This window comes from Panthera pardus, unplaced genomic scaffold (genome assembly GCF_024362965.1).
Source record: "Panthera pardus isolate Hobbes unplaced genomic scaffold, ASM2436296v1 HiC_scaffold_27, whole genome shotgun sequence".
Taxonomy (NCBI): Eukaryota; Metazoa; Chordata; class Mammalia; order Carnivora; family Felidae; genus Panthera; species Panthera pardus.
Window position 1 is genome coordinate 20,951,117 of NW_026526843.1, and position 26,529 is coordinate 20,977,645.

General features: G+C 38.1%; 1 protein-coding gene across 10 annotated transcripts in view; it reads left to right on the forward strand.

Annotated features, from left to right (window-relative positions):
* The first annotated feature begins 11,106 nt into the window (after nucleotides 1-11,106).
* The window catches only part of SMARCA1 (SWI/SNF related, matrix associated, actin dependent regulator of chromatin, subfamily a, member 1), a 279,873-nt gene continuing 264,450 nt past the window's right edge, over nucleotides 11,107-26,529 (forward strand). For 8 of the 10 annotated variants that reach the window (XM_053892041.1, XM_053892040.1, XM_019427037.2 and 5 more), the window contains exons 1-6: nucleotides 11,108-11,420; nucleotides 16,110-16,196; nucleotides 18,475-18,641; nucleotides 18,968-19,068; nucleotides 19,177-19,277; nucleotides 22,382-22,561. In XM_053892041.1, the coding sequence (XP_053748016.1) occupies nucleotides 11,250-11,420; nucleotides 16,110-16,196; nucleotides 18,475-18,641; nucleotides 18,968-19,068; nucleotides 19,177-19,277; nucleotides 22,382-22,561 (807 nt within the window). In that variant the 5' untranslated portion in view covers nucleotides 11,108-11,249. Of the gene's footprint in view, nucleotides 11,421-16,109; nucleotides 16,197-18,474; nucleotides 18,642-18,967; nucleotides 19,069-19,176; nucleotides 19,278-22,381; nucleotides 22,562-26,529 lie in introns of all 10 variants that reach the window. The other 2 variants (XR_008418391.1, XR_008418392.1) reach the window with 1 other exon arrangement.

Consider the following 26,529-nt stretch of genomic DNA (forward strand, 5'->3'; position numbering starts at 1 on the left):
AACTAACTGAGCCACCCAGGCACCCCAATTTTCTATTTATTAAAAAATCCACTGCCTTTAAAAACAATTTCTGGGTTGGATCTTCCCACTTCTCAAGAATTTCCAAGTATGCATAATAATTATGGAGAAATCACAGCCATTATAAATTAAATTAGTTATGCACAGACAAATAATTCCAAAGCAGAATTACAAAAGCCCTTTCAAAAATTTATAACAAAAATATAAATATTTAATGCAAGATGTGGATGCATTTTAATATGTTTAATATGATGCTGGCTGAAGCCTTCACAAGTGAGAGAGCTTAGGGCCTGCAAAGGCAGAAACAGGCCTGCCTAACATAGACGAGGCTGGGGAGGATTTCACATAGGTGAGTCAGCAGCCAGAGGCTGAAAGGCAGGCTGAACAGAGGTATAAATGATTCACTGATTTTTAAATCACTGCTAGTTGAAAAGCTTCACTTTTCATATACACAAATCCAACATAGATCTGGCTTTCCATACAAAGTGGCATAAAGAAGAGCTCATTTTTATTTACAGATTTCCATTTGTACTTTTCATTTCTTTTAGAATTTGGTACTTGCTGCTTTATTCCCACCCTAGCTAATTTCTTCATTTCCTTCTGCCTCCACCCCTATTTCTTTTTTAATTTTTTTTTTCAACGTTTATTTTATTTTTGGGACAGAGAGAGACAGAGCATGAATGGGGGAGGGACAGAGAGAGAGGGAGACACAGAATCGGAAACAGGCTCCAGGCTCTGAGCCATCAGCCCAGAGCCCGACGCGGGGCTCGAACTCACGGACCGTGAGATCGTGACCTGGCTGAAGTCGGACGCTTAACCGACTGCGCCACCCAGGCGCCCCTCCACCCCTATTTCTTTCTGCTAGGTCAGGCTCTCCTTTCTGTTTCAAGAATCCCATAGCCAGGTCTGTCATTGCCCAGGCCTACTTTCCTTCTGGAGATGCTGAACTGAAAGAATATAGAGTTAGCCTGGCATTTAAGGCCCCAAGGATTCTGTGCTGAACATATCTTCCCAGTTACTTCCCAAGACTCTACCCAGCATTTCTCTTAAGAACTGAACTCTTTATAAACCTTATGCTCTACCCAGCATTTCTCTTAAGAACTGAACATATGCAGGGGTTAGTGGCAATCAGACTGGTGTGCTCATGATTCAGGTACTCCATTGATAATTCAGCTGAATACTGCTAACTTGTCATCTTGGTCTTAACCTTTATAGAGTGTTAAAATTTTTTTAATGGTCACAAGCTGGTTAATATATACCCACAAAGAATTAGAGAGATGCTGATGTTGAAACACAGACTGTAAAAATGATAAAAATTCTACAAATTCTCAAGGTGATAATCATCAGACCCATAAGTTGCATTTATCTGATCAAAATTCTTACATGGCACGTAAAGATTTCTCTAGTACATACTTCAAAAACCTGAAAAGAGAAAATAGGGTTATGACTAAATTCAACTTTGTTTTTGTCTATTTGTGATATTTAATCCACTGTGGGGGTGCCTGCTGGCTCAATTGGTAGAGCATGCAACTCTTAATCTCAGGGTCATGAGTTCAAGCCCCATGTTGGGCATGGAGCCTACTTTGAAAAAAATCTACACTGTGATAGATCTAGTGGGATGATCTATGAGCATTACTTAAGCTCCCTTCTATCCTCAACCCTGTGACCCTTTTCAAGGCAGGCAGTGACACATAAGACTGGTCTCACCTCCAACACAGGTATCATGAAAGAAGGACAGAACATTCTCTTGGTTTTTAGGTTATTGTTTTATGCCTGAGTCCAGGGTGTAAGACTGATTTAGGAAGAATACTTGCTGGGGAAGATATGTTATGTTACTCACCCCATTACTCTACCCTAGTGGATAAAAGCCTCAGAACTGAGAAGAGGAAGGCAAGTAGGAAAAGGGAACTTAGAAGATGGGATCTTGTGGTCATGATGAGAGGAAGCAGCATTTGGTAGCAGTAGGGACTGTGTCATTAGAGGCCTGACGGGGAGTTAGCTGCCTTAATGAATGGCAGTAGGGATCGATAAGAGGGTGACTGTATATCCCAGGGAAGGATGGTGCAGAATATATCAAGAGCCCTAGAAGTAGACACCTCCTCCCCACCACTGCTATTTCAGTCTTGCATAAACTCTAGAGTTCCAAATCAATGTGAGAGTAAAGAAGGGAAGAGGTAACTCCTAAATCTGATTGAGTTTAACATGAAATGATACACACACACACACACACACACACACACGCACACACACACACACGCACACACACACACAGAGCAATGAATTGACTGAGTTTACGGGGACAAGGCTAGATTGTTTTCTGCTCTCAGGAAGAATGGTGCCTCTAGAAAGAAATTAAGTCTAAATATAGGCAGTGTAAGCTCAAGAACCTTTTCTCTTTTGCTATGGCTGTGTACCTAGCACCTAGCACCTAGCACGGTAGCTATTTGATAGGTATCTGTGGAACATATAATTATCCCTTGCAGAAAATAATGCATGATTTAGAATTTTCCTAATGGTGTTAAGCATCAAAACAAGTTGTGAAATGCTGCTTTAATCAATTTGACTATTTAATTTCTTGATCACATGGTACTATTTCCATCTCATTAATGTTGTCTTTTCCCCAACCTCCTCTGCAACTATACCTGCTGGAATATTCTCTGTTCTTCAATGCTCACCTCAAATGATCCTTCCTCTTGAAGCTCTTCTCCTGTCACCCCTCAGCTGGAAAAGAATGCTCCCTCTTCTGAACAACAGTGTCTCTGTGTACCTCTTACAGAACTTCTTGGAACTTTTCAAGGTCTATCTTGTATCATATTGTTACAGAACGAATAAGCACACGATGAGCTCTGATGTTTCTTATCTTTACTCTCCCACCACCTCCTCAGCATTTTATTGTTATACTTTTTCAAGTAAATCATTTACAAAACATTTATTTATATTTTTCCAGAGTATGCCTATTTTTTCTTTTGATGAACATAAAATATATATGTACAGCTTAACAAATGATTATAAAGTGAATGCCCATGTAACCTCTAGCCAGGTTAAGAAATCAAACATCATTGGGGTGCCTCTTGATCTCGGGGCCGACGGTTCAAGTTCCAGGTTGAGTGTAGAAATTACTTAAAAATAAAGTCTTTAATAAAAAAAAGAAAAGAAAGCAAACATTGTTAGCATTTTGGAAGACACCCCTAAACCTGATACCTCTCTTTCTGACCACCTCTTCTTCTTCCACCCAGAATTAAACCAGGGCTGGTACTGAGCCAGGATAGTCTGATGAGGCATAAAAGCTTCTGTCTGTTTGGATTAGTCAAGGTTTGTGTCTTACCAGTTGTTTAAATTTTTGAGGATCATCCCTGTACATAGCCACTGTCTTGACTTCTATGATAATCATTTAGTTGCTTTTCTTTACAGTTTTACCCCTTACAGATGTAGCCATAAATATCTTTGCCTGTTTTTGAAATTTATATAAATGACATAACAGTATGCACTATTTCATGTCTTGCTCATTTCACTCAATATTATGTCATGCATGTATCTGTATGTAGCTGTCATTTTCACTGATGTATAGTATTCCATTGTATGAATACAATTCATTTACTCTCCTGTTGATGGACATTTAAATGGTTGCAAGAATTTGGCTATTATAAATAAAACCTGCTATGAACATTCTTGTGTATGGCTTTTGGTGCACATATGAATGATTATTTTCTAGGGTATATTATCCTGGTGGAATTACCAGGTCAAAGGTGTTGCATGTTGGGCTCTCCAGAAGTAAAGGCTGAGATGGAGTATTGAGTACAAGATGTTTATTAGGGACTAACATTTGTGAAAGAAAGGTGAAGGAAGTAAGATTAAGCAGAGAAAAAAGATGAACTGTGATACAAGTCTGACAAAGCTTGAGCTGATTTGGTATAGAGCTTTGGAACAAGTAGCGCTCATTCATGTGTTCTGCATTGCTCCTGCCTTGCTCATTCACCTTAGGAAGAGTGTGACCTTGGGCAAAGCAACTCTCTGAAGATAATGTAGACCCTCAAGGAGCTGGCAGCTGGAGGCTATCTGTTGGTGCATTACCCATACCTGTGCAGAATGTCCTTCCTTGAAGGGGAATCTGGGTGGCATTATATCTCTTTCTCTACCACAACCCACAATAGGGTATATAAGTGTTCAGCTCTGGTTAATAATGCCAAACTGGTTTCCAAAGTGGTTGTACAATTTACACTCTCACCTGCACTATATGAGAGTTCCTATTGCTTCTCATCCTGATCAATTCTTGGTACTGTTAATCTTTAAAACATTTTAGCCTTTCTAGTGGATGCGTAGCAGGATCTCATAGTGGCTTTAATGTTTGTTATTTTTTTTTTTTTTTGAGGGAGAGAGAGAGAGCAGGGGAGGGGCAGAGAGAGAGAGAGAGGGAGAGAATCCCAAGCAGGTTCTGTGCTGTCAGTGCAGAGCCCAACACAGGGCTCGAACCCATGAACCATGCAATCGTGACCTGAGCTGAAACCAAGAGTCAGGCGCTTAACCAACTGAGCCCTCGTTGTGGCTTTAATTTGCATTTCTCTGATGACTATTGAGGTTAAACACCTTCTCATACATTTACTCCTTTGATATGTCTCATTTTTTCACTTGTATTTGTTTTGCCTTCATTAGATAATGAACCTTTTTCAGGCAGGGATCAGAAAACAGCCTGATGCCAATATTTGTATGCCCCTCAACCTAATACTGGTTTTTATATTTTTTAATTGTTCAAAAAATCAGAAGAGGAATAATATCTCATATGAAATTCAAATTTCAGTGTCCATAAATAAATAAAATTTTATTGGAACCCAGCTACACTCATGGGTTTACCTATTGTCTATGGCTGCTTTCATGCTACCACAATAGCGTCATGTGATAAAGACCTTAAGGGCCACAAAGTCTGAAATATTTATTATCTGGCCTTTTACAGAAAAAGTTTGTTCATCTCTGTTCTTGGTCATTGGTTCTAAGGTGTGGTCCCTGGGTCAGAAGCATCATTATCACCTGGGAACTTGTTATAAAGGCAGATTCCTAGCCACACTGCAAACCTATTGATTCAGAAGCTTTGGGAATGGGGCAAGCCATCTGTGTTTTAACAAGTCCTCCAGGTGATGCTGATGTGTTAAAGTCTGAGACCTCTGGTCTAGGTGCAGGACAAGGACCTCATCCATTCTCTTTGTGAGCCATCATAGTCCTTCCTATTTAGTTCTACCCATAGTGGATAAGCTGTAAAAGAGCCTTCAAACGTGTCCTATAGATGTATTTTTATGCATATGAGATCTTGCCAAATAGATACCTAGGAGGAAAAGTGGGAGAAACCTCAGGGGCAAACATAAAATCTGAAGGGTATATGTGGAGGGTGGAAGACACAATGGAGCTGGGGAGCCAGTTTCTGGGCCCGCTTCCTTCCACCTCATTTCATGCAGCCTTTTAACAAAGATGAATCAGATATGGTCCCTGTCCTCAAGGAGGTCACGGTCTATGTAGGAAAGTGTCCTGACCCTCTTTTCCCTCATTTACTACTTTTCTTCAGAACTTACCTTTGAGAGTGTAATTGCTGACCCTAATAAATGATAATGGAGAGAGAAAATTAACTTGGCAAACAACAGTTTTGCTTTATTCCCACTTTAGTTCACGACTTACTTCCAGACTGACTTTTCTTGTGTCCTGGCTTTTTCCTTGGCTCAGTCTGAAGCTCAATGCATCACCTTCATGTTAACTACCATCCAATGAATGCACATTATGTACCAAGACAATGCGAAATGTTTTACATATACTTGTGCATTAAATTCTCCGTAAAGCAACTCTGAGTTAGGTTTTTTAAAAGTTGTTATTTTAATTGCAGTTGGTTTTGAGTTAGGTATTATATCCATTCTGCAGATGCAAACCTGAGGCATAGGGAGGTTAAATAATTTGGTAGCATTTGAACTCCAAGTCTTTCTGACTCTAGAGCCCAGGTTGGTAATAATTGTGCTATTCTCCTTCCGGTAATATTCACCATGTGTTTTTAGAAAACCCAGTTCAGACTACTTAGTATGTGTTACAGGTTTTAGGGCATGCTTTGCTGTATACAATTTCAGGGTGGGAAGTATTTAAAAAACTGACAATATCTTTTTTTTAGAACTAGGAGTTGGGTGATAATTTTTAAAAGTTGAAAAATCCTTTTACATACAACTTAAAATGATAATGTCAAAAATAGTTCTTTAACCAGGTAACATTATTGCAAACGGCCCAGTAATTTATACTTCTTCTCTTACTTTACACATTAAATAACTGTGTTGTCTCTTTAGTATGAAAGTGTTCTTTTCCTTTTTTTGAATCATTCTGTCTACTAGCTCCTACTCCATCTGTTAGGGATTATTTCAACCTGTCTAGTTTTGAGCAATATTTTGCAATTAATCCTTTAAAATGTTATTTTTTCATTATATAAGTATAAGCACCTTCACCAAGGAAAATCAGAAGTAATAGAGAAACAAAATAAGAAAAAAGTCACTCATAATCCCACCACCTTCTTGCAACTACTTTAACATTTGGGGTAGAACCCTCAAGACCTTTTCCTTTGTGGAAATCTATTTATGTAAATTAGTTACTTAATTAATTCTTTCTTTCTTTCCTTCTTTCTTTTAAAAAATGGGATCATTCTACTTCGTTGCTCGCCTTTTTTCACTCAACAATGTATTAGGGGCCTCTGTGATCATGACTGTAAAGGAACTGGGAGCAAGAAGGCCACAGACTGTCTCTTAAAAAATTGGCCTAGAAGTGAGATATTTATTCTACTCTTATCCTATTAGGTAGAATTTGTCATATTGACTCGCCCTGTTGAAAATGACCTAGGAGGGGCGCCTGGGTGGCTCAGTCAGTTGGGCATCTGATTTCAGTTCAGGTCATGATCTCACTGTAAGTTCAAACCCTGCATCCAGCTCTGTGCTGATAGCTCAGAGCCTGAAGCCTGCTTTGGATTCTGTGTCTCCATCTCTCTCTGCCCCTCCCCCACTTACACTCTTTCTCCCTTTCTCTCTTCCAAAAATAAAAAAATAAAATAACAAAAAAACAACCTAGGAAATGAGGGGGGGGGACACATGATTCTATAATGTGGAGTTATAAAAAGTCTGAGAAAGACTACCAATCTAATATGGAGTGATCTCTACTATATGTGGAGAATATCATATAGCCAGCTAGCTTTTTGGTGTAAAAATGGGAAAGAAAACTGAAAAAGAATACAAGTGGTTACTTGATGGGAACAGAAAAAAAGATAAGGCAGTGTTGTAGTAGAGATTCTAGGAACATATATTTTAATATAATTTTGACTGTTGAGACTCAAATATTTTATATACACATGATAAAATGAATAAAATGAAAAACTTGAAAAATGGAAAAAACAACCTATTAGGGTTATATTTCCATGTCAACCAGATACATACTTCCATAACCATTCATAATGATTGCATAGTATTCCCTTTACGAATGTTTTGTACAACATTTTGCCAAACACTTCCTCTTGCACATATAAGTTGTTTCAGTTAGCTTTTCCCCCACTCTGCACTGTGTCCTGAGTCCCATTACTGTTCTGAGAAATTACGTTGGGTACATGCTGTTCAAGAATCCCAAATTATTCTCTAATCTCCACCTTACAGCAACTTTTATGTACAGCCTAAGAAATTATCTGGCCGTGCATACTACCAGAGCCTTAAGAGTGATAATGTCTCCTCAGAAATCCAGAGGGAACACTTTGGAGATAGATGGCAAAAGTATTTTTCAGTAATTTTCTCAATATGATTTCAACTGTCGAAGAGGAAGCCCTGTGAAGAACAGAGAACTTAATAAAGGTAAAGTGGAAAGATGAAGTTTGGAGCCAGACGGCCTGGGATTTGAATCTGGCTTTTGTCACTCACTAGCTGTGAAACCTTAGATGAGTTATTACCCTAAGTCTCCATTTTCGATCTGTAAAATAGGGATAATAACATTTATTTCATAGCATTACCAGGAGGATTAGCAACATCATATGTCAGGAACCTAGTACAATAGTGAGTGCTCAAGAAATGGTTGATGTATACTAGCCATTATGATGACCTTTTCCTTAATATACAGAGTGCTGAGGAAATAACCATATTTTCAAAAATGACATATCATAAATGTCTTCAAGGAGAATGGTGAGAAAGCTTACTGCTAAGAACAGAGAGGTTACTATAGTTGGTAAGCAAGATACTGTGACTGGAATCGTTTGTACCAACTTCTAAAGAACGTTGATTAGTGGGATCACAATGTAGTTTTAAGTCACACTGTGGTTTCAATGATAAATATCAGATACAGGATAAGAGAATGAACACCAAGTCTTTGACCTTGCCTTCATGAACTTTATCAAAGTATTTAATACCACTACTGGACATGCATTCTGGCAGATACTGTTTGGCTATACAAAAATGACTATTGGATAATTTCTATGATACTTGCTATCTGCCAAAATGGGTGTATTGTCTAGTAGACTAGGATTGGTTTTGAGGCTCCCAAATATGACCCCAAGATCCTCTACAAAAGTTTGGTTTGTTCTCCTACCTCACTGGAGTACAGCAATTAAAGACCATTTCAAATGAAAAGACAAAATAGAAGGTAGTAGCAGCAACAGATAGAGCAAGGTGTTGGGTAGGCTCAGAAATGAGATGACTTTTGTTGAGCAAAGTCTACAGATCATGAATTTTAGGCAGATTTGCAAATAAGGATAGCACATGCTCTGTAAATAGCAGCTGTTGCCACAAGCCAAAGGGCAATATTTACATGAATCCTGAAGCAAGGTCTATGGACCAAGCATTGACCTTTCCAGCCAAACTCATTACTTGGTAGCACTTTCAGCCATGTCATCCTGAAAAGGAAGGATCACATTATACACATATGGAAAATTACCAACACACAAATATGTTCTGGCCCCCAAATGAATTTCTAACTTATTTTTTTTTGGAACTTGAAACACATGTTTCGAAAGAAAAGGTATTACAAACGGATGTGAATTTCCCAGATTTCCTCTAAGAGTGCATTTAGCCCAAGGTGTAACTGAAATACTATACATTGGAAATGAGAAATACAGTGGAATAAAGTATCTTTGTAAGCAGGAACACACCAATACATAATAAATATTTACTAACCCCTTTTTCTTTGAATCCCCAGGCAAGGAAAGGGGAATTATATCCTTCCATAGCTTCAGTTTCATGAAAAAGAAATCTTTCATCACACTTTCTAGAAGGATCCTTTTCAAGTCAAGTGGATACATACATCCTTGTCTTTTAGTGCTTCCTGGACTTCCCTATGAAACAAGTCTTAATGACTGAGGAGACTGAAAAGGTGGTGGTGAAGGGGTAGGATATCTAACTGGAAGTCTCAAGCTTTTATGTGGAGACAGTTCAAACTGCAGTTCATTCCTTAATACATCTGCATATTTTACAGAAAAAATAGTGTTTCAAATGATCAGTTAAGTGGTTTAATTCCATCCCACTTTTTGATTAAGGTTGATGTTCCAGAAATACAAACCATTGTTATATATGTTATATATATATATGTATGTATACACACTCACACACACACACACACACACACACACACACACACACACACACACACACCCATTGGATACTACACATGTATACTTCAGGATGAGAAACAAGGGCAAATGATAAAAATAATGAAAGTAAAATCAGAGCAAAGCTATCACTACCAGTCTCAGCGACACACTCCTTCAATCACTACTGTCTTGCTCTTTGCCTCTAAAAACCTGTGTGCCTCTGTGCAAAACCAGTCTCTGGACAGTATCTCACACCTCTTTACACTAAGGTTTAAATGACCAATAGTAGGTAAAATGTCACAAGGATTTTGCATATGAAGCAGTCACAACTTTAAAACAGAGAGGAATTTAGGCTATTATTCCCAGGAAAAAGGGATATATTTGGGGGGCAATTGTGTGCTTTCCTGCTATTCATAGAAATCACATTCAATTTTAGTTGGTAATTTAGGAAGGTGTGTTGAGGGAAATTAATCATGATTTGTTTACACTTTGAAAAGTATTTGCTTCATTTTGGAAATTGTAGATTTTGTGATTGTTGTTTGGTATACTATTTTCCACCTGTTTTGCTATCTTTCGTCTGTAATGATCAAAATCTAGAAAGATGTAAATCTTCCCATCATTGATCAAAATAAATGGTGAGGAGAAATAGAAACAATAATATTTAATAATCGACATTTGCCTACTGTCCCACCCTTTACAAAATGCTTTTATATCCATGATTATGCCTATTATTGGTGTTTAATTACTACTTAATAATGGGGATACAAAAACAACACATACCAAAAAACTCAAGGTAATTTAATCCAATTACTAATATTGGGTTTCTACCATGATTTGCCCCAGGTTCTCTGAGGCCCTTGACCTTGTCCCCCACGCAACGAGTTTTAAAATTCAGCGGTGATGGCAACAGAAGGTCTCCTGCACTTTGGCCATCTGAGAAGTATCAGAGTTGCAAATAGAGCAAATATACATAAAACCCAAGTGTCACGCTTTGCCTTGTAAGACAATGTTTGCAGCTGTAATCAAGAGATTCAAGGAATGCTTCTCCTTCTGCAGAATTTCCAAAGGTGGGAATAGCACCACCAATACCCCTTTTGGGACCTGGGAAAGGGCAGTCCCCAGAGGGGTTCTCTGCTTTGCAAATAGTGAGACCTTTTACAGTGCAGTTACAGGCAGAGTAAAAGTTCTTTGTGCAAGAAGGGGAGAGCGCCCCGAGGTACAAAGAGCAGATTTAAGGGAAAGAGGATTCCTTCTGCACACATATGCGTGGGGAGCTCAGGCTGACTGTTGGGGGCGTGTGGGAAGGGAGATTTTTAGGGAGCCGCGGGCTTGTGGGTTCCCGCCTCAACCCCAGTCCGCGCCCCACACTCAGGCAACAGTTGGTCGTGCGGGCCGGCCCGGGCTCTTGGTGGGGAGGGGGAGTCTCGCGATCGTTGAGGGGGGGGGGGGTGGAGGAAGGGGGGAGGGTGACGGGGGGAGGCCATGACGTAGGGTGGGTGGACGGAAGTGGGGCAGGGTTGAGGGTTATTTAAAGAAGGGGGGGCTGAGCGAAGGGGTTGGAAGCGGAGTGATTCCCCACCCCTGCTCCATCTAGCTCTTTCCAGTGCAGCCACTGCCGCCGCCCAGGAGCCCTCGTCCCCTTCCTCGTTCCCGCTCCAACGCAATGGAGCCGGACACCGCTGCAGTGGCAGCCACCGTGGCAGCTGCTGATGCGACCGCCACAATCGTGGTCATAGAGGACGAGCAGCCGGGGCCATCCACCTCTAAGGAGGAGGGAGCGGCCGCCGCGGCCACCGAAGCCACCGTGGCCACGGAGAAGGGCGAGAAGAAGGAGGTAAATAGGAAGGGGGTGTGTGTATAGTCAACAAATCCTGAGCCGGGCCCCTCCGAGGGGCCCAAGCCCTGACCTTCCGGCGCCGACAGGTACCGGCGGAGCTCACCGGGGATGGGGGCCGCGGGCGCGCTGGGAGTGGGGGGCGGCCGAACAGTCTAGCATTCGCTCCCCTCCCCCTTTCCTCCATGCCGCCTGGAGGGCGGGGGCGGGGCTGGGCGCGGGCGCGGCGCGGGGCGGAGGGTGCCCGTTATCCCGGGGCTTGGGGGGCTTGGACGCCCCTCGACAGCCCCCGGCCCCATCCACATTCCCGGAACTGGGGTAACAGGGTGGGGGATGGGGTTGTGCAGGAAAAAGCCTCCGCCTCTCCCTCTCCTCTCGCTCGCTCCCTCTCCCCCCCCTTCCCGTCGGCCTCTGCCTGGGAAATCTGGGCCCTTCAATCCCACACCCGCGCGAAAGGGGTTCTGCTGGGGTTTACAATTTTTTAATTTGAATTTCAAGGTGCTGGTGGTTGGGAGGCGGAGGGACGATAGGAGAGACTTTTATTTTTTTTGAATGGCCATGTCGGCCTTTTAGGTGGCAGCAAAAAAATCATCCCTTGTTCGTTTGGTCCCCGCCTGCTGAAGCGGGGGTGTCACCCCGAGAAAATGAGCTCTCCGCGTGCTACCCGCTCCCCCGCAATCCAGACCCCAAACTGAGGAACCGTGGACGCTGGCTTAGGAAAATTTCCAACGTGTGCACCCTCACCCTCTCCTGCCCCGCCCCCGACGGTATAGTGTTTCACTCCAGGGCCACCCAAATGGTCCCCCAATCCGGCCCCAAGCCTTCCAGGCTTCCGCCTCCCTCTGCTAGTGGGCGCTGCTGGCTCCTGGACACATGCAGGGTTTTTCTTTTTCTTTTTCTTTTTCTTTTTCTTTTTCTTTTTCTTTAACCCAGCGTCGCTAGGATGAGCTCCTGCTAACATACATAAAGGGACCACTCAGACACCTATTAAAGCCAAATCCAGAAAATATGTATTATCTCCATAAGGCATATTTCATATGGACCAAGACATGCAAATGAAACTATGAAACACGTTCAGAATAAAAAATATGATGGGGTATAAGGATTGTTGATGTATAATTAAATTGTAGAATGCATCGTTTATGGGTAGATTTTTTTTTTCCGTTTACGAGTAGACATCTCGCAATTAAAACAACGGTAGGTAATTAAAATTATGCTTTAGAGATCTCAACTGGCTTTGTCTGAATTATTATATGGTACGATGCGACCAAATGAAAAGCTTTTGAAGGCAATTTACACCTTTTGCCGTGAATTAGTAATTTTAAATCCAGCATTTGTTTAAAGTGATATATTTTACTGTTACAAGGTTGACTTAACAGAAAGACAATTGTAGTGGTAAGTGAAAACCGTACAAAACATACACATTTTAAGATCTATGTGGTACTTGAATCAGTAACATGGTATTGTAAAGATGGTTCAGATACGAAGTATCAATATAAAATCAAATGCTGGGGAATTCACCAATGAGTCTAGGTGCCTTTTATTCCCTAGACTGTGCAAATGTCAGGGATAAACTCTTTTGTATGGCAGTAAAGATTGTTGAATTTCCAGATTGTGTACATTTTTTGAGTTGTGGAAAGATTGGGAATCAATAAAAAAACACCTATGTAACAAACACTGAATTGATACATATATTAATGAATTCTATAGCCTCATCAGAAGTTGTCCTAATACTATCTCATTTGTCTGCTCAGCATCGGGAAGTGAGGTCTTGCATGGCAGGAACTTTCTGAATACCTTAAGTTGATTATTTTAGTCACCACATCTTTCATTTTTAATTTTTTCTCAAAAATCTAAAGAGTACCAACTATCTACTTAAGTTCTTTCATGTTTATCATTTCATTCCTTTAAATAAAGTAATTTGGCACTCCCCCCACTCCATCTAAATAGATTGCTCACTACCTTGACTGCCTAAGTGATGGACTGAAAATGTAGATTAAACTTTCCTTCATGTTCATCAGTTACTGTACTCTGGAAGTGATACATAGGCATTTGAGATGTAGGAGGCTGTTCCCCCTCAAATAACCACTTCCCGGACATTTCCAGTATTGTGTTGATTTTGTAAAAAATTTTTAACTAGGCTCCATGACCAACACAGGGCTTGAATTTACAACCCTGAGATTAAGAGTCGCACGCTCTACCGACTGAGTTAGCCAGTGCCCCCAGTATTGTGTTGATTTCCTAAATGACTTTTCACTCTCCTCCCTCAATTGTCAGGTGTTAGCTATCATTTTTTAAAAACTTCATCTACTTTCATCAGAAAGAACATATGATAAAATGACATAGATGTAACAAAACCATACAATCATTTAAAACAACTGTAAAAATACAAAATATAAAAATACAAGTGATGCAGCAGGGAGAGGGAAATAATTATGCCTGAATAGTAAGGAAAAGGGATGTTACTGCAGTGGAACTCCTCTTTTAGTCCTGGGCTTCTGCCATCCCTTCTTGCTGTTGACATTGTGCTTTCTTCTAAGTGATCTTTTCTGTGTCATTTGCTGTTGCTTTTATTCTCTGTAGTATGGCAAGTCAGATGATCAAACTTGCTAGAATTGTATATCAAGTAAAAGAAAATAGGCTCTGAGTAAGAGCATTTTTGTGATGCATAAAGTAGATGAGATTTGGTTGATTGACTTGTGACATTTAGCTACAGAAACGTATTTTTGTTTGCGTTCTGGTTCTTGAGCTTAACTTGGTTTAAGTGACAGTGGATAACCTAACGCTGGAAGTTGGAGTTGGTATTTTTGGTAATGAAAACATCAAGAAAAAGGTCATGGTCTCTAAGGGCATCTTGATGACCTTGTCCACATTCTCATGGCATCTAAACTACCAGATGATGAAATCCATAGGAAATTCATTAAAATATCCTTTTATGTTTTCTTGTACAAGAAGTGTATTTTTGAAAACATATGCAAAGGAGAAGGTTTAGAAGGTAGGTATTTTAAAATTTGTTGTGGAAGATAGTGCCAATTAAGTAATTACCCACAGCTTTTAATAGCACTGCTTAAGATTAGGAATTTTAATTAGCGTATAATTAAATTTTATGGTATTCTACCACAAGGTAGGCAAGTGTATTGAGTAAAGTTTTTTTTTTCTAATTAAAGCCTTAATTTTTCTATAAGCGAAGTCTTTGTCCCACACTATTAGATATATACTTGTGTATATGATGTGAAGTAATTTTCACTGTTTTGAAACTTGAAAACTAGACTTCATATAGCTTTTCAAGGAATGATAAAGGTGTGAATTTTGTTACCCAGTATTCCATTACTTGTTGCTTTGAAAATAAAATCAGATTTATAGTACATGGGACAGTTTGAAAGAGTGGGATTGAGGGGATTTTAGCAGTTTTCTATTCTTGTCCATCCAGGATTACATTCAAAAACATCTCACATAGACGATATATATGTATGCGATGCTTAAATCAACATGGCTGTTATTTGGGTTAAGAATAACTGAACAATATCTGATCAGTGCTTCAAAGTAGAACACTGACCAGGGTCAAATTCCATAATCTTAGTTTGAATTGTCTTAAACTAGGAATTTCAGTAAATGTTAGAAGACATATTCATTAACTATTGGAGCTATGTTTTTTTTATGTTTAACATCACATTCTGGTTTTGATTTATGATCTAAGTTTTCAGGAACTGATTGACAAAAGCCATGATAAAATGGACGTAATTTCTGTAGTTTTCACAAACTGATTTGTGACTTGGGCAAAATCTGTGTTAAAACTGAAATACTCTCAGCTCTGATACTAAATGGTAGATTTGTGTTTTTATTATTTCTCTATTTCTTATAGGGAAGGAGGTATATTCTATATACATAATTATATTTGCAAGTACAAGCTTATCTTTACAAAGGATAGCGTGCATGAAATAACCCCCAGATAATTTCAATATTTTGAAGAAGCTGACTTATGTTAGTTTTCACTAAATCACAACTTTTTAAATATCAGATGTTAATAGTTGATAACCTTGAGAAACTGCTACAAAATATTTATGTAACAGGGTTTAAAATAGTTTTCTTTCCAGTTGGGAAAAATTAACATAAATCAAAAGTTTAAAACTGTATTGTGTTATTATTTAAATAGAAATTAACATGTATTACATTAAAAAGTTTAAATGTTCTTATTAGAATATGAAAACAATGAAAAAGTGTCTTTTCAGGAACAGAAACCATAGTCTCCTTCTGAAATTTTGGCTCGTTTCTATTACATAAAGATGTGTTTCTGAGAATTAATATTTACTTTCCTTGAATTCCTTGGTTTGTGGATGATAATATTACCATATTCTAGATTTTAAATCTATTCAATGGTTCTGTACTTTCTTGTTTGAAATTAAAAAATAGATGAAATGGCTCAATGTTTCACCTTTTGGTGTTTATTTTAATTAATGTTCTTTCTCTAGCTTTTATAATACAGATTTTTTATTGGACCCCAGGTGCACAGAACTGGATTAATCATAAGCCCTACTTCATGACATGCTCTCATCATTGGTCTATGTGTGGCCCATGTTGATTTATTTATTTAGTATTTAATTACTTTTTACTTTCTTCAAATGACAATGTCGACCATTTTTAAGATCTTGCTTTGCAATTTGATGGCTTATTTTTTTTTTGAAATTCTAGAAAAATGTTTCTTCATTTCAACTCAAACTTGCTGCTAAAGCTTCTAAATCTGAAAAGGAAATGGACCCAGAATATGAAGAGAAAATGGTAAATATATTCCTGGGTTGATCATGAATAATGTAGTTGATTTTTTGTCATTGAACTGTAGTTGGCACCCAATATTAACATTAGTTTCACTGTACTTGATTTTTATTGAGGAGATGTGAAAGATTAAAACGATACATGTTCATATATAATGAATACAGGATCATAGATTTTAGAATTGGAAAGTAATTTAATAATAAATCCATTATAGTAGATTTTTGTTGAATAAATGAATCTTGTTTTCAGATGAGAAAATAAGGAGCAGAAAAACTATATGAAATAGTTGGGAACAGAAACCACATCTCTTCACTGTTGTTCAGCACTCTTTATCTCATAATAAGATGCTTTATGCTAGAAATATTGTATCCACTAAGTGAAAATATCAGTGGGAATATCAGTATGGCTTAAAGAAATCAGGTCACAGAGCTGGACTGATATTTTTTTCTCCCTCTGTTCTTGCTTTGGATATTTGAATGAATGTTACATATTATGAGACATGTAATACAGTAACACTTTCTCTGGAGGAGAGGACATTTTCCCAGTACATGAAAATGTTACGTATTTAAACAGTATAATCTTAATTATGCCACCTACTGCTTTGCTGTGTATTTCAAATTATTTAGTTTTTATTTACTAAAATCCATATCTTAGCTTTCATTTTAACTAATCTTTTATGCCCTGGGATCTTTCAAAACCAGTGAATTTGGTTAACTCAAAAGAGAAATTTAACAAGTAGTTGGAACTGAATTTTTTTGTTGAGGGGTTGCTTTTGCAGTAATATTATAAAAATAAGTAGAAATGAAGTATTTTTTTGGTTGTTCATAGTGATTTTGGCATACTCCATGCCTTAATGTTTAAGGTCACATCTAACATAGACAGTTAATGTTTTAACAACTCTAAAAACAACATTCCAGTGAGGATAACATAAAATGGAAAAGTTTTGGCCTCCTTCCAGCTTCTGGTCTGAATGTCTAATTCTTGTGTTTATGTTAATGAACTCTTGTAAGTTTCTGGTATTATTAATTATGCATCCTTCATTAGCAATCAAATATTCCCTACCCTGTGGTCAGAAAGTGACTGGGAAATAAAAAATCATTTTCATTTTTTCTTCATTTAGAATAATGTATACATCTTTTGATCTTCTAAGATTTTTTAGTGAAGTTTTATTTCATTAATATGGTACAAGTTACATGACCTTTTACAATTTATTGAGAAATTATAGAATATATCAATTAAATTTTTTTAATGTTTATTTTTGAGACACACACACACACACACACACACACACACACACACACACAGAGTGTGAGCAGGGAGAGGCAGAGAGAGAGGGAGACCCAGAATCCGAAGCAGGCTCCAGGCTCTGAGCTTTCAGCACAGAGCCCGACGCGGGGCTCGAACTCACGGGACAGGGAGATCATGACCTGAGCCGAAGTCGGACACTTAACCAACTAAGCCACCCAGGTGCCCCACATATAAATTTTTAATAGTTAATATATGTTAACTCTTTTATTTATATGTGTATGGGTATTTTTCCCTCAAATCTTATAAATTCTTAAGAGATCAGTTTATGGTATATGTATATCAAAGCCAATAATTCATATTTCTGCATTTAGGATATATTACATATTATGATGCTTTATTTTGTTAACTAGGAAAAGAAAATCATTATGGTTTGGAAAGAGGATTTGCTTTCTGACCCTGACTCTTTAAGCAGGGTACTTCTTTTTTTTTAATGTTTGCTTATTTTTGAGAGAGAGAGACAGCATGTGTGTGCACGCTTGTGCATTGGGGAGGGGCAGAGAGAGACAGAGACACAGAATCCGAAGCAGGCTCCAGGCTCTGAGCTATCAGCACAGAGCCCAATGAGGGGCTTGAACTCACAGAGCCATGAGATCATGACCTGAGAAGTTGGATGCACAACCACTTAACAGAGCGATCCACTCAGGTGCCCCAACAGGATACTTCTTATTGGGGCATTTACTTCTGTTAGATCACTTGGCTTCTATTCAGAGTATCTGAAAATGCCATTTTTCAAATTTGGGTGCTTATTAGCTGTGGGAACTTGAGCAAGTTAGTTACCCTCTCGGTACTTTAGTTTTGTCATCTGTAAAATGGACATAATATTAGTGCCTACCTCATAGGTTTATTAAGAGAATTAAATGAGTTAGTATGTTTAAAGTGCTTAGAACATAGTACAAAGTAAGGGCAATGTAAGTGTTTGTTAAATAACTGCGAGCAAATAAAAAAGAAAATCATTACTTTTTCTTTTGTTCATTAGAAAGCAGACCGAGCAAAGAGATTTGAATTTTTATTAAAGCAAACAGAACTTTTTGCACATTTCATTCAACCGTCAGCACAGAAATCTCCAACATCTCCTCTGAACATGAAATTGGGACGTCCTCGAATAAAGAAAGATGACAAGCAGAGCTTAATTTCTGCTGGAGAGTATGTTGGCATCTCTCTCTACTTTCTTCCCTCTTTCCCTCTCTTCATCCTGTCCCCCCTTCTCCCTCCTTATACTCTCATTCCCTCTTCACTTATTCAGTATAATTCTATGTTCAAAAAATAAGGTTATTGTCAGTGTAAATAAGTTTTGGAGGCAACAAGTTTTTCTCACTAGAAATCAGTAAAAATGTAGGCCGGTTCTACCAACTTCTAAGCAAGACCTTAAGTAACTCATTTTCTTTTCGTGAAGATACTAGTGATGTATACTGACTTCATTGACACTTTAACATTTGTGTTGAACATAAAGGTATTTCTTTTCATTTCAGCTACCGCCACAGGCGCACGGAACAAGAAGAAGATGAAGAGCTACTCTCAGAGAGTCGGAAAACATCTAATGTGTGTGTTAGATTTGAGGTGTCACCTTCATGTAAGTACCTCATCATGTTGGTGTTTTTTTTTTTTCCCAATTTGATTTTAGAAAAAATTTACTTGATTATATTAATAAAAGTATGAGGCATCTTGATTTCTTTTTTAGATGTGAAAGGAGGACCATTGAGAGATTATCAGATTCGAGGGCTGAACTGGTTGATCTCTTTGTATGAAAATGGAGTCAATGGTATCTTGGCAGATGAAATGGTAAGGAGATGATAGCTAAAAATAGGATCTCAGTTATCAATTTTTTTTTTTTTGTAAATTTGAAGTGCCTGAGCTATATTGCACCCCTGAGGTCTGGAGGCTAATTGCTTTATTTAGTTATAATGTAAAAGGCGTTTGTAAAGTCTAGGATTGTTTACACTTTCACAGGCTACATAATTCTTAGTGTGATTTCCTCAAATGGTTTAAAAAAACCTCCTTGTACTTTTGTTTTTATTTATACTTTGGCTTCCAGGAAGCTCAGAGCCAAAATGAATGCCAAAATGGAGCACCTGTGTAATGTAATGGTTGGCCCATTGTGTCTTTTGTGTCTTTTCCTATTCAATACCTTCTAATCTTTCCCTGGCCCTTCTTTATATCTATTTTACCATTAATTTACATTCCATGTTTTCACTGTAGGCCACCTGAAACATGTTTTATTTGTAGGCTACCTGAAATCCTTTTGGTAATGAGGTGGGGTATATAAACCAAACACTAAATGAGTGAATGAATAGACCAGACAATAAATGATGAAAGCATGAATGAATAAATGTAAATGCCTCAATGTGTGAGCAGTGAGAAAATGAATAGATGGAAAAAAAAAAAGTAAAGAGCAATGTTGAGTTCTGACCTAGCAGAATACCAGGTAGGGCCTGGGAAGTAAGCTCAGGAGTGATGGACATATAAATAAAATGACCAAAGAGAAAAAGTTAGTCCATTGAAGATGCTAATTCAGCAGATTGGGGGAGTATATGAAGACTTAGATTGGTATTTTAAGACAAAATAAATTAAATGTGATTTAAGAGAGGACTGGGGGGAGTTCTAGATCTATATGACCCAGTGATATTCCTATTTATGAAACTCTGGAGCCATTATTGCAATCACTCTTCTCCAGAAGAGCCACATGACTGTTTATGCTCTATAACATGTAGTGTAGTAATGATCCCATAGATGCTAAGCAACTGTTAGGTGTGTGGCAGGAGGTCCTTTAAAATCAAGGGTCGGGGTGCCTGGGTGGCTCAGTCGGTTAAGCGTCTGACTTCGGCTCAGGTCATGATCTCACGGTCCGTGAGTTCAAGCCCCACATCGGGCTCTGTGCTGACAGCTCAGAGCCTGGAGCCTGCTTCAGATTCTGTGTCTCCCTCTCTCTCTGACCCTCCCCCATTCATGCTCTGTCTCTCTCTGTCTCAAAAATAAATAAACATTAAAAAAAAATTTTAAATCAAGGGTCTGTAGCTCCTTATATTTAGTATTCTGGGTTGGAGACTACAATTAGCTCAGGAGGGGAGGAGCTTGGTTAATGGGATAGCAGAAAGACCAGGATTATTTGTCCCAAGCTCTTCTTGACTGCAGCCTTTAAACATGAAGGATCTGAAGATCCTTCATATTGAATTTATGCTGACACCAGGTATTTTTTATTAAAAAAGGGAAAGATACTTTAAGGAGTATAGAAAATTTGGAAAAAAAACAAGAAAAAAATTGAAAGTAAATTATAATTATGCTACCCAGAAATAACCACAGTTGACATTTTGGCATCTTTTATTTTAGCATTTTAATTCTGGATGTATTTATTTTACATAGTTGAGATCATATTGTACATATAATTTGGTATTCTGATTTCTTCACATTCATACATATTTTCTGCATAATTCAAATATTTGTAAAAATAATTGTTAATTACTGTATAATAATCCTGGAGAGTTACCATAATTCTGTTAATATCCTCCCTTATTGCTGGTCATTTGGACTGTTGTATATAGTATATATTGGTTGATACATGTGTATATGGTACATAATAATGCTGTTGTGAGAACCCTTGTAATTTACTTTTTCTGTACCTTTCAAATTATTTCCATAGGATTCCTAAAAATGGAATTACTTGATTAAGGAATTTTGAGTATTTTAAGGTTTTGATGCATCTGATTAAGTGAAATATTAGGATAAACCCTATAAAAATAGTTTTGAGCCTAGGTTTATAAAAGAAAATATATACCTTGCATAGAGATAAAGCCAGAAACTGTTTTAAAAGGCCACACAGCATAGGACATCATTCCCTTTCTCATGGGTTAGGTGGTGGGTTCATGGTGTTCAGTATGTTTTTTATTTTTACTTATTTATTCTTAAATGTTTACTTATTTATTTATTTTGAGAGAGCGAGAGAGAGTGCATACACATGGGAGAGGCAGAGAGAGAAAGGGAGAGAGAGAATCCTAAGCAGGCTCCATGCTCTGCGCAGAGCTGGATGCCGGTCTTTTTTTTTTTTTTTAATTTTTTTTTTTTAACGTTTATTTATTTTTGAGACAGAGAGAGACAGAGCGTGAACAGGGGAGGGGCAGAGAGGGAGGGAGACAGAGAATCCGAAACAGGCTCCAGGCTCTGAGCTGTCAGCACAGAGCCCGACGCGGGGCTCGAACTCACAGACCGCGAGATCATGACCTGAGCCGAAGTCAGACACTTAACCGACCGAGCCACCCAGGCGCCCCTGGATGCCGGTCTTGATCCCCTTATCATGAGATCACTACCTAAGCTGATATCAAGAGCTGGATGCTCAGCTAACTGAACCACCCAGGCTCCCCTGTTCAGTATGTTGTTTTTTAAAAAGTCTACTGGACTAGGTGATCTCTAAGGCCTTTTCTGGCTGCAGAGTTCTTTCATGTTTTGTTCTTTTATGGTTCCATAGGTCTTCAAGGGTGTGAGATGCAAGTACAGAGCTACAAGCCCCTTGAGATGCATAGTGTGAATATTTCATGCCTTGGCTGTAATAATGTTGGGGACAATGGGAAAGAAAGACTGGTATCGAAGCAGGCTGGTATTTGAGTGTGAAACACATACACACAAAATTCCCTAATTTTGCCACTAGAAAAAATTATGAAGTATGCTACTTGCTCCTTTAAGAGGAGCAACAAAGCAACTTTCTGCCTGCAAGTTCCTGGTTTCTTTTTGTGCACACAGTAAGTACGAATTGGTATGGTTATTCACTTAAAAAAAACAAAGGTCTTTAAAATTTTTCCCCATGTGAGATAGTTGGCAAATGTCTTTGTTATTACTAACAAAATGTTTCATTAAATAAACATTTATGGATTTTTTTCTTTGTAACGATAATGCAGGGTCTTGGTAAGACTTTACAAACGATTGCTTTGCTTGGTTACCTGAAACATTACCGAAACATTCCAGGACCTCACATGGTTTTAGTTCCAAAGTCTACTCTATACAACTGGATGAATGAATTTAAACGATGGGTCCCATCTCTCCGTGTTATTTGTTTCGTTGGAGACAAGGATGCAAGAGTAAGTGAGAAACTGATTTAAAGAGGCAATCAAGAATAACATCATTTCTGGGGTTAAGTTTTATACAAATACCATAAAAGACATTTAAGTTGACTGCTACTAGTAAATAACACATTGTGCTTACTCTATGTTAAGCTCTGTTGTAAATGCCTTTAATATATTAATTAATCCAACACTCCTGTGAAGTAGATGTGTTACCTATTAATAACACGCAATCACTTTTATCATGCTTATCTGCATTTACTTTTAACTGGCACGTTAACGTCAGCTTTTTTGAGTTGCATTTTATTTTTTTTTTTATTTATTTAAAAAAAAAATTTTTTTTAATGTTTATTTCTGAGACAGAGAGAGACAGAGCATGAGTCGGGGAGGGGCAGAGAGAGAGGGAGACACAGAATCTGAAGCAGGCTCCAGGCTCTGAGCTGTCAGCCCAGAGCCCGACGCGGGGCTCAAACTCATGGACCGTGAGATCATGACCTGAGCCGAAGTCGGACCGACTGAGCTCAACCGACTGAGCCACCCGGGCACCCCTTGAGTTGCATTTTAAATCACTTTTTATTAAAAGAAATCATCATTGACAGTATATCTTATCAGTGACTCATCAGTTGTATTATTTTGACACCAAAAATATATACATTTGTATGACTTAGTTTTTTATGTTTAAATTTTTAATTTTTTAACTTTGATTTGGTATACATGCACACACGTGTGCATAGATGCACACATGAATGGGGCCTTTTCTATTCATACAGAGAGCCTGTGTTTTGTATTTAAGCAAAGGCACAGCTTTCAGTTTTGCTCTTTGAATAGAAAAATACATACCTGCATACATTCTTAGATATTGGAAACGCTGGGCTCTTGCTTAAATTAGCCATTTGTCAATTTAGTAGGCTACAATGATTTTAGGACTGTAGAATTAATCTAAAAGAAATAAATTATGCAAAAATATAAAAATGAATAATCAGCTTAGAAAGCATATTATTAAACTTTGCCTTTATTTCGCCTCCAGAGGACATAGTTTAGAGAAAAGATTTATTCTATTTTTCGTACTTAGATAGGTTATCAAAAGCTATCCTCAAAAGAATGGTAGCATAATGAATTATGTAATTTTATTCTTATCATTTTGCTTGCAGAAAAAATACTTAAATTTATTTAAATTCAGCTTATAAATAATTTAAGTATTGAAATACTGAGCTCATAAATTTAGAATTACAGGCTTGATTCTTCCTTATGCTTAATATTTCCCAGTGGCAAATTAGTTACTTAGAACCCTTTTCTGATCACTGCTGTTACTTAATGTAATATCATTCCTTAAAACCTTTGTATTTCTGAAGTATTGATTTTTGGTTGAAAGTATTTCTCTAAGATCATAAAGAAAAAGAAATATGTGCACTTGTGTTTTCATATGTCTCAATAAAACTGTGTCAGTGGTTTTCCCTTATATTATATGGAATTCAAGGATTTCATGAAATATTTCAGGGAGTTTTTCTTTTTTTTTCTCTCTCTGGGAGTTTTAAAGGAAGAATGCTTGTATTTAATTTGTGACTGCCCTATCTCTACCCCATGAGTGGCTGAGATTTTACTAGTGGCTTCAAAACTTTTTTAATCTTGAAAACCAGTCTTCAAAGTCAGTGCTTTTCGTATTGCCAGTCATTAATATTGCAAATTCGTGTTGGTGTGGACAACAATAAAAAAAAAATGAGATAGAATAGAATAGAAAATAGAGTGTTTCGCACATGGTAGGGATATGTATTGCTCATTTTTTAAGGATTGCAACCTGGGTGCCTGGGTAGCTCACTCGGTTAGTCATCTGATTCTTGATTTTGGCTCAGGTCATGATCTCCCAGTTTGTGAGTTCGAGCCCTGCATCAGGCTCTGCACTGACGCCAAGGGGCCTACTTGGGATTCTCTCTCTCCCCCCTCTCTATCCCTATCCCACTTGCTCTCTCTCTCAAAATAAATAAACTTAAAAACATTTTTCAAAAAGGATTGCAACCTAAAATATTATTTTACTGTGGGCCATGGGTAAAGAGTTTGTGGAATGGTAATTATTAATTACATAAATAATGTACTATATTCAGCACTTACAGATTGGTGTTAGAATGTATAGAGAAAGTCCAGATAATTATTAAAAAATTTTTTTTAACATCTATTTTTGAGTCAGAGAGAGACAGAGCACAAGTTGGGGAAGGGCAGAGAGAGAGGGAGATACAGAATCTGGAGCAGGCTCCAGGCTCTGAGCTGTTAGCACAGAGCCCGACGCGGGGCTCGAACCCACGAGCCGTGAGATCATGACCTGAGTCGAAGTCAGATGCTTAACTGACTGAGCCACCTAGGCACCACCCAGATAATTATTTATAGACAAATTTGAATCTTGGTACCACATGGGATAGATACAATGTGTTTTTATAATTTCCTGGCCTTCTGTAAACATTTTATGAGGTCAGTGTTTTACTAATAAAAAATTTGATGTAGGTTACCACAGGTATTTGATTGAGTTGGGAAATTCTTAGTAATACTCCTGACCCAGTTTGACGCTAATGTAGTCCTGCAGTATATAGAGGTGTGAATCCCAAAAATGGTTTTTTAGTTGTTTTCTATTTTTTAAGTAGGCTTCATGCCCAATGTGGGGCTTGAACTCATGAGCCTAAGATCAAGAGTTGCATATTCTACCAACAGAGCCAGCCAGGCGCCCCACCAAACATGGTTTTTCCTTCCTTTTCCACTCCAGAGACATCAAAGATCTTGGACCTGGAAACAGGAGATCTGGTTTTAGTTCTGGCTTTGCTATTGACCGTGTGTGACATTGAGTGACAATTGAAGGGCGTTCATTTTGTCACCTATAAAAGAGCTTTTGGATTATGTGATGTTCAGTGTTCTGTTACACAAATTTCAAGGCAGAGCTAATATAAATTATAAATATATGTTTGTTCCATGAAACTGTAGGAGTTTCAAAATTGAGTGTTTCAAAAAAATCAAACAAAGATAAGGTGTTTGCAAGACCAAATGGAGTCTGGCATCCTGGTTCTCTTTATTTTGCCTCCAATTCTGTAATGTCTTAATTAACCTTTTAAATATGACCACTTCCCAGAGTGCAACTGGGATCTCTACAAAGGCCTTTTTTCTGTCCTCTACTTCAGTCCAGACAATCCTTTTAGATATCAGGGCACTCGGTAAATATTTGTTGAATGAGTCCACAGTGTGTTTGGTGCATAACTGTGAGTTTATGAAATAATGAGTTTGCAGTGAACAGTTAATTTTGTTTATGCACTGTAATTTCATATTTACAGTACTAATCAGAACCTTCTCAATATAGATTTGGCCGCTCCCTGTTAACTTACATGGTTTTATTTTGACCCATACATAACATCTGAAATTCAGTTCATACAAGTTAAAAATGCTCTCAGTCAACTTGGCTACTATGTTGGCCACTGCCTATGAAGATTTAGAAGATTTAAAAATAGTTTTAAATAGTCTCACTGTCTTAAATAGCCCTCTGTACTAGATAGAGCAAGTTCTCTTTATAAGATTATATTTGTAGTCTTACAACAATATCAGGGAATTCACAAAAGCATTAATGGACTTTCATGACCCCTTAACAAAATATATGACTCATTCCTGTTAGAAATGGAAGGAACATAAAAGAGATCAAAAGGTGGAAATCATTCATGTATATTGAGTTCTTTTCATTTGTTGAAACTGTGTTGGTAATAGTTGGTAGTGCTTTGACCTTAGTAAGAACATGCTTTTCAGAAAGCAGTTTACTTTGCTCCTGTCTTTTTGGACCATTTGTTGTATGAAGAGAGCCTAATATCTATCATCTGGTGATAAGAACTTCTCCAGTTCATTGAATATGTTGTACTCGGTTAAGGGAAGGCTTTGCTTCTCTTTTGTTGATATTAGTATGCCACCCAGATAATGTGTCTTTGGGATTTGGTTTTCCTGTCTTTAAAATGGATGACACCAAA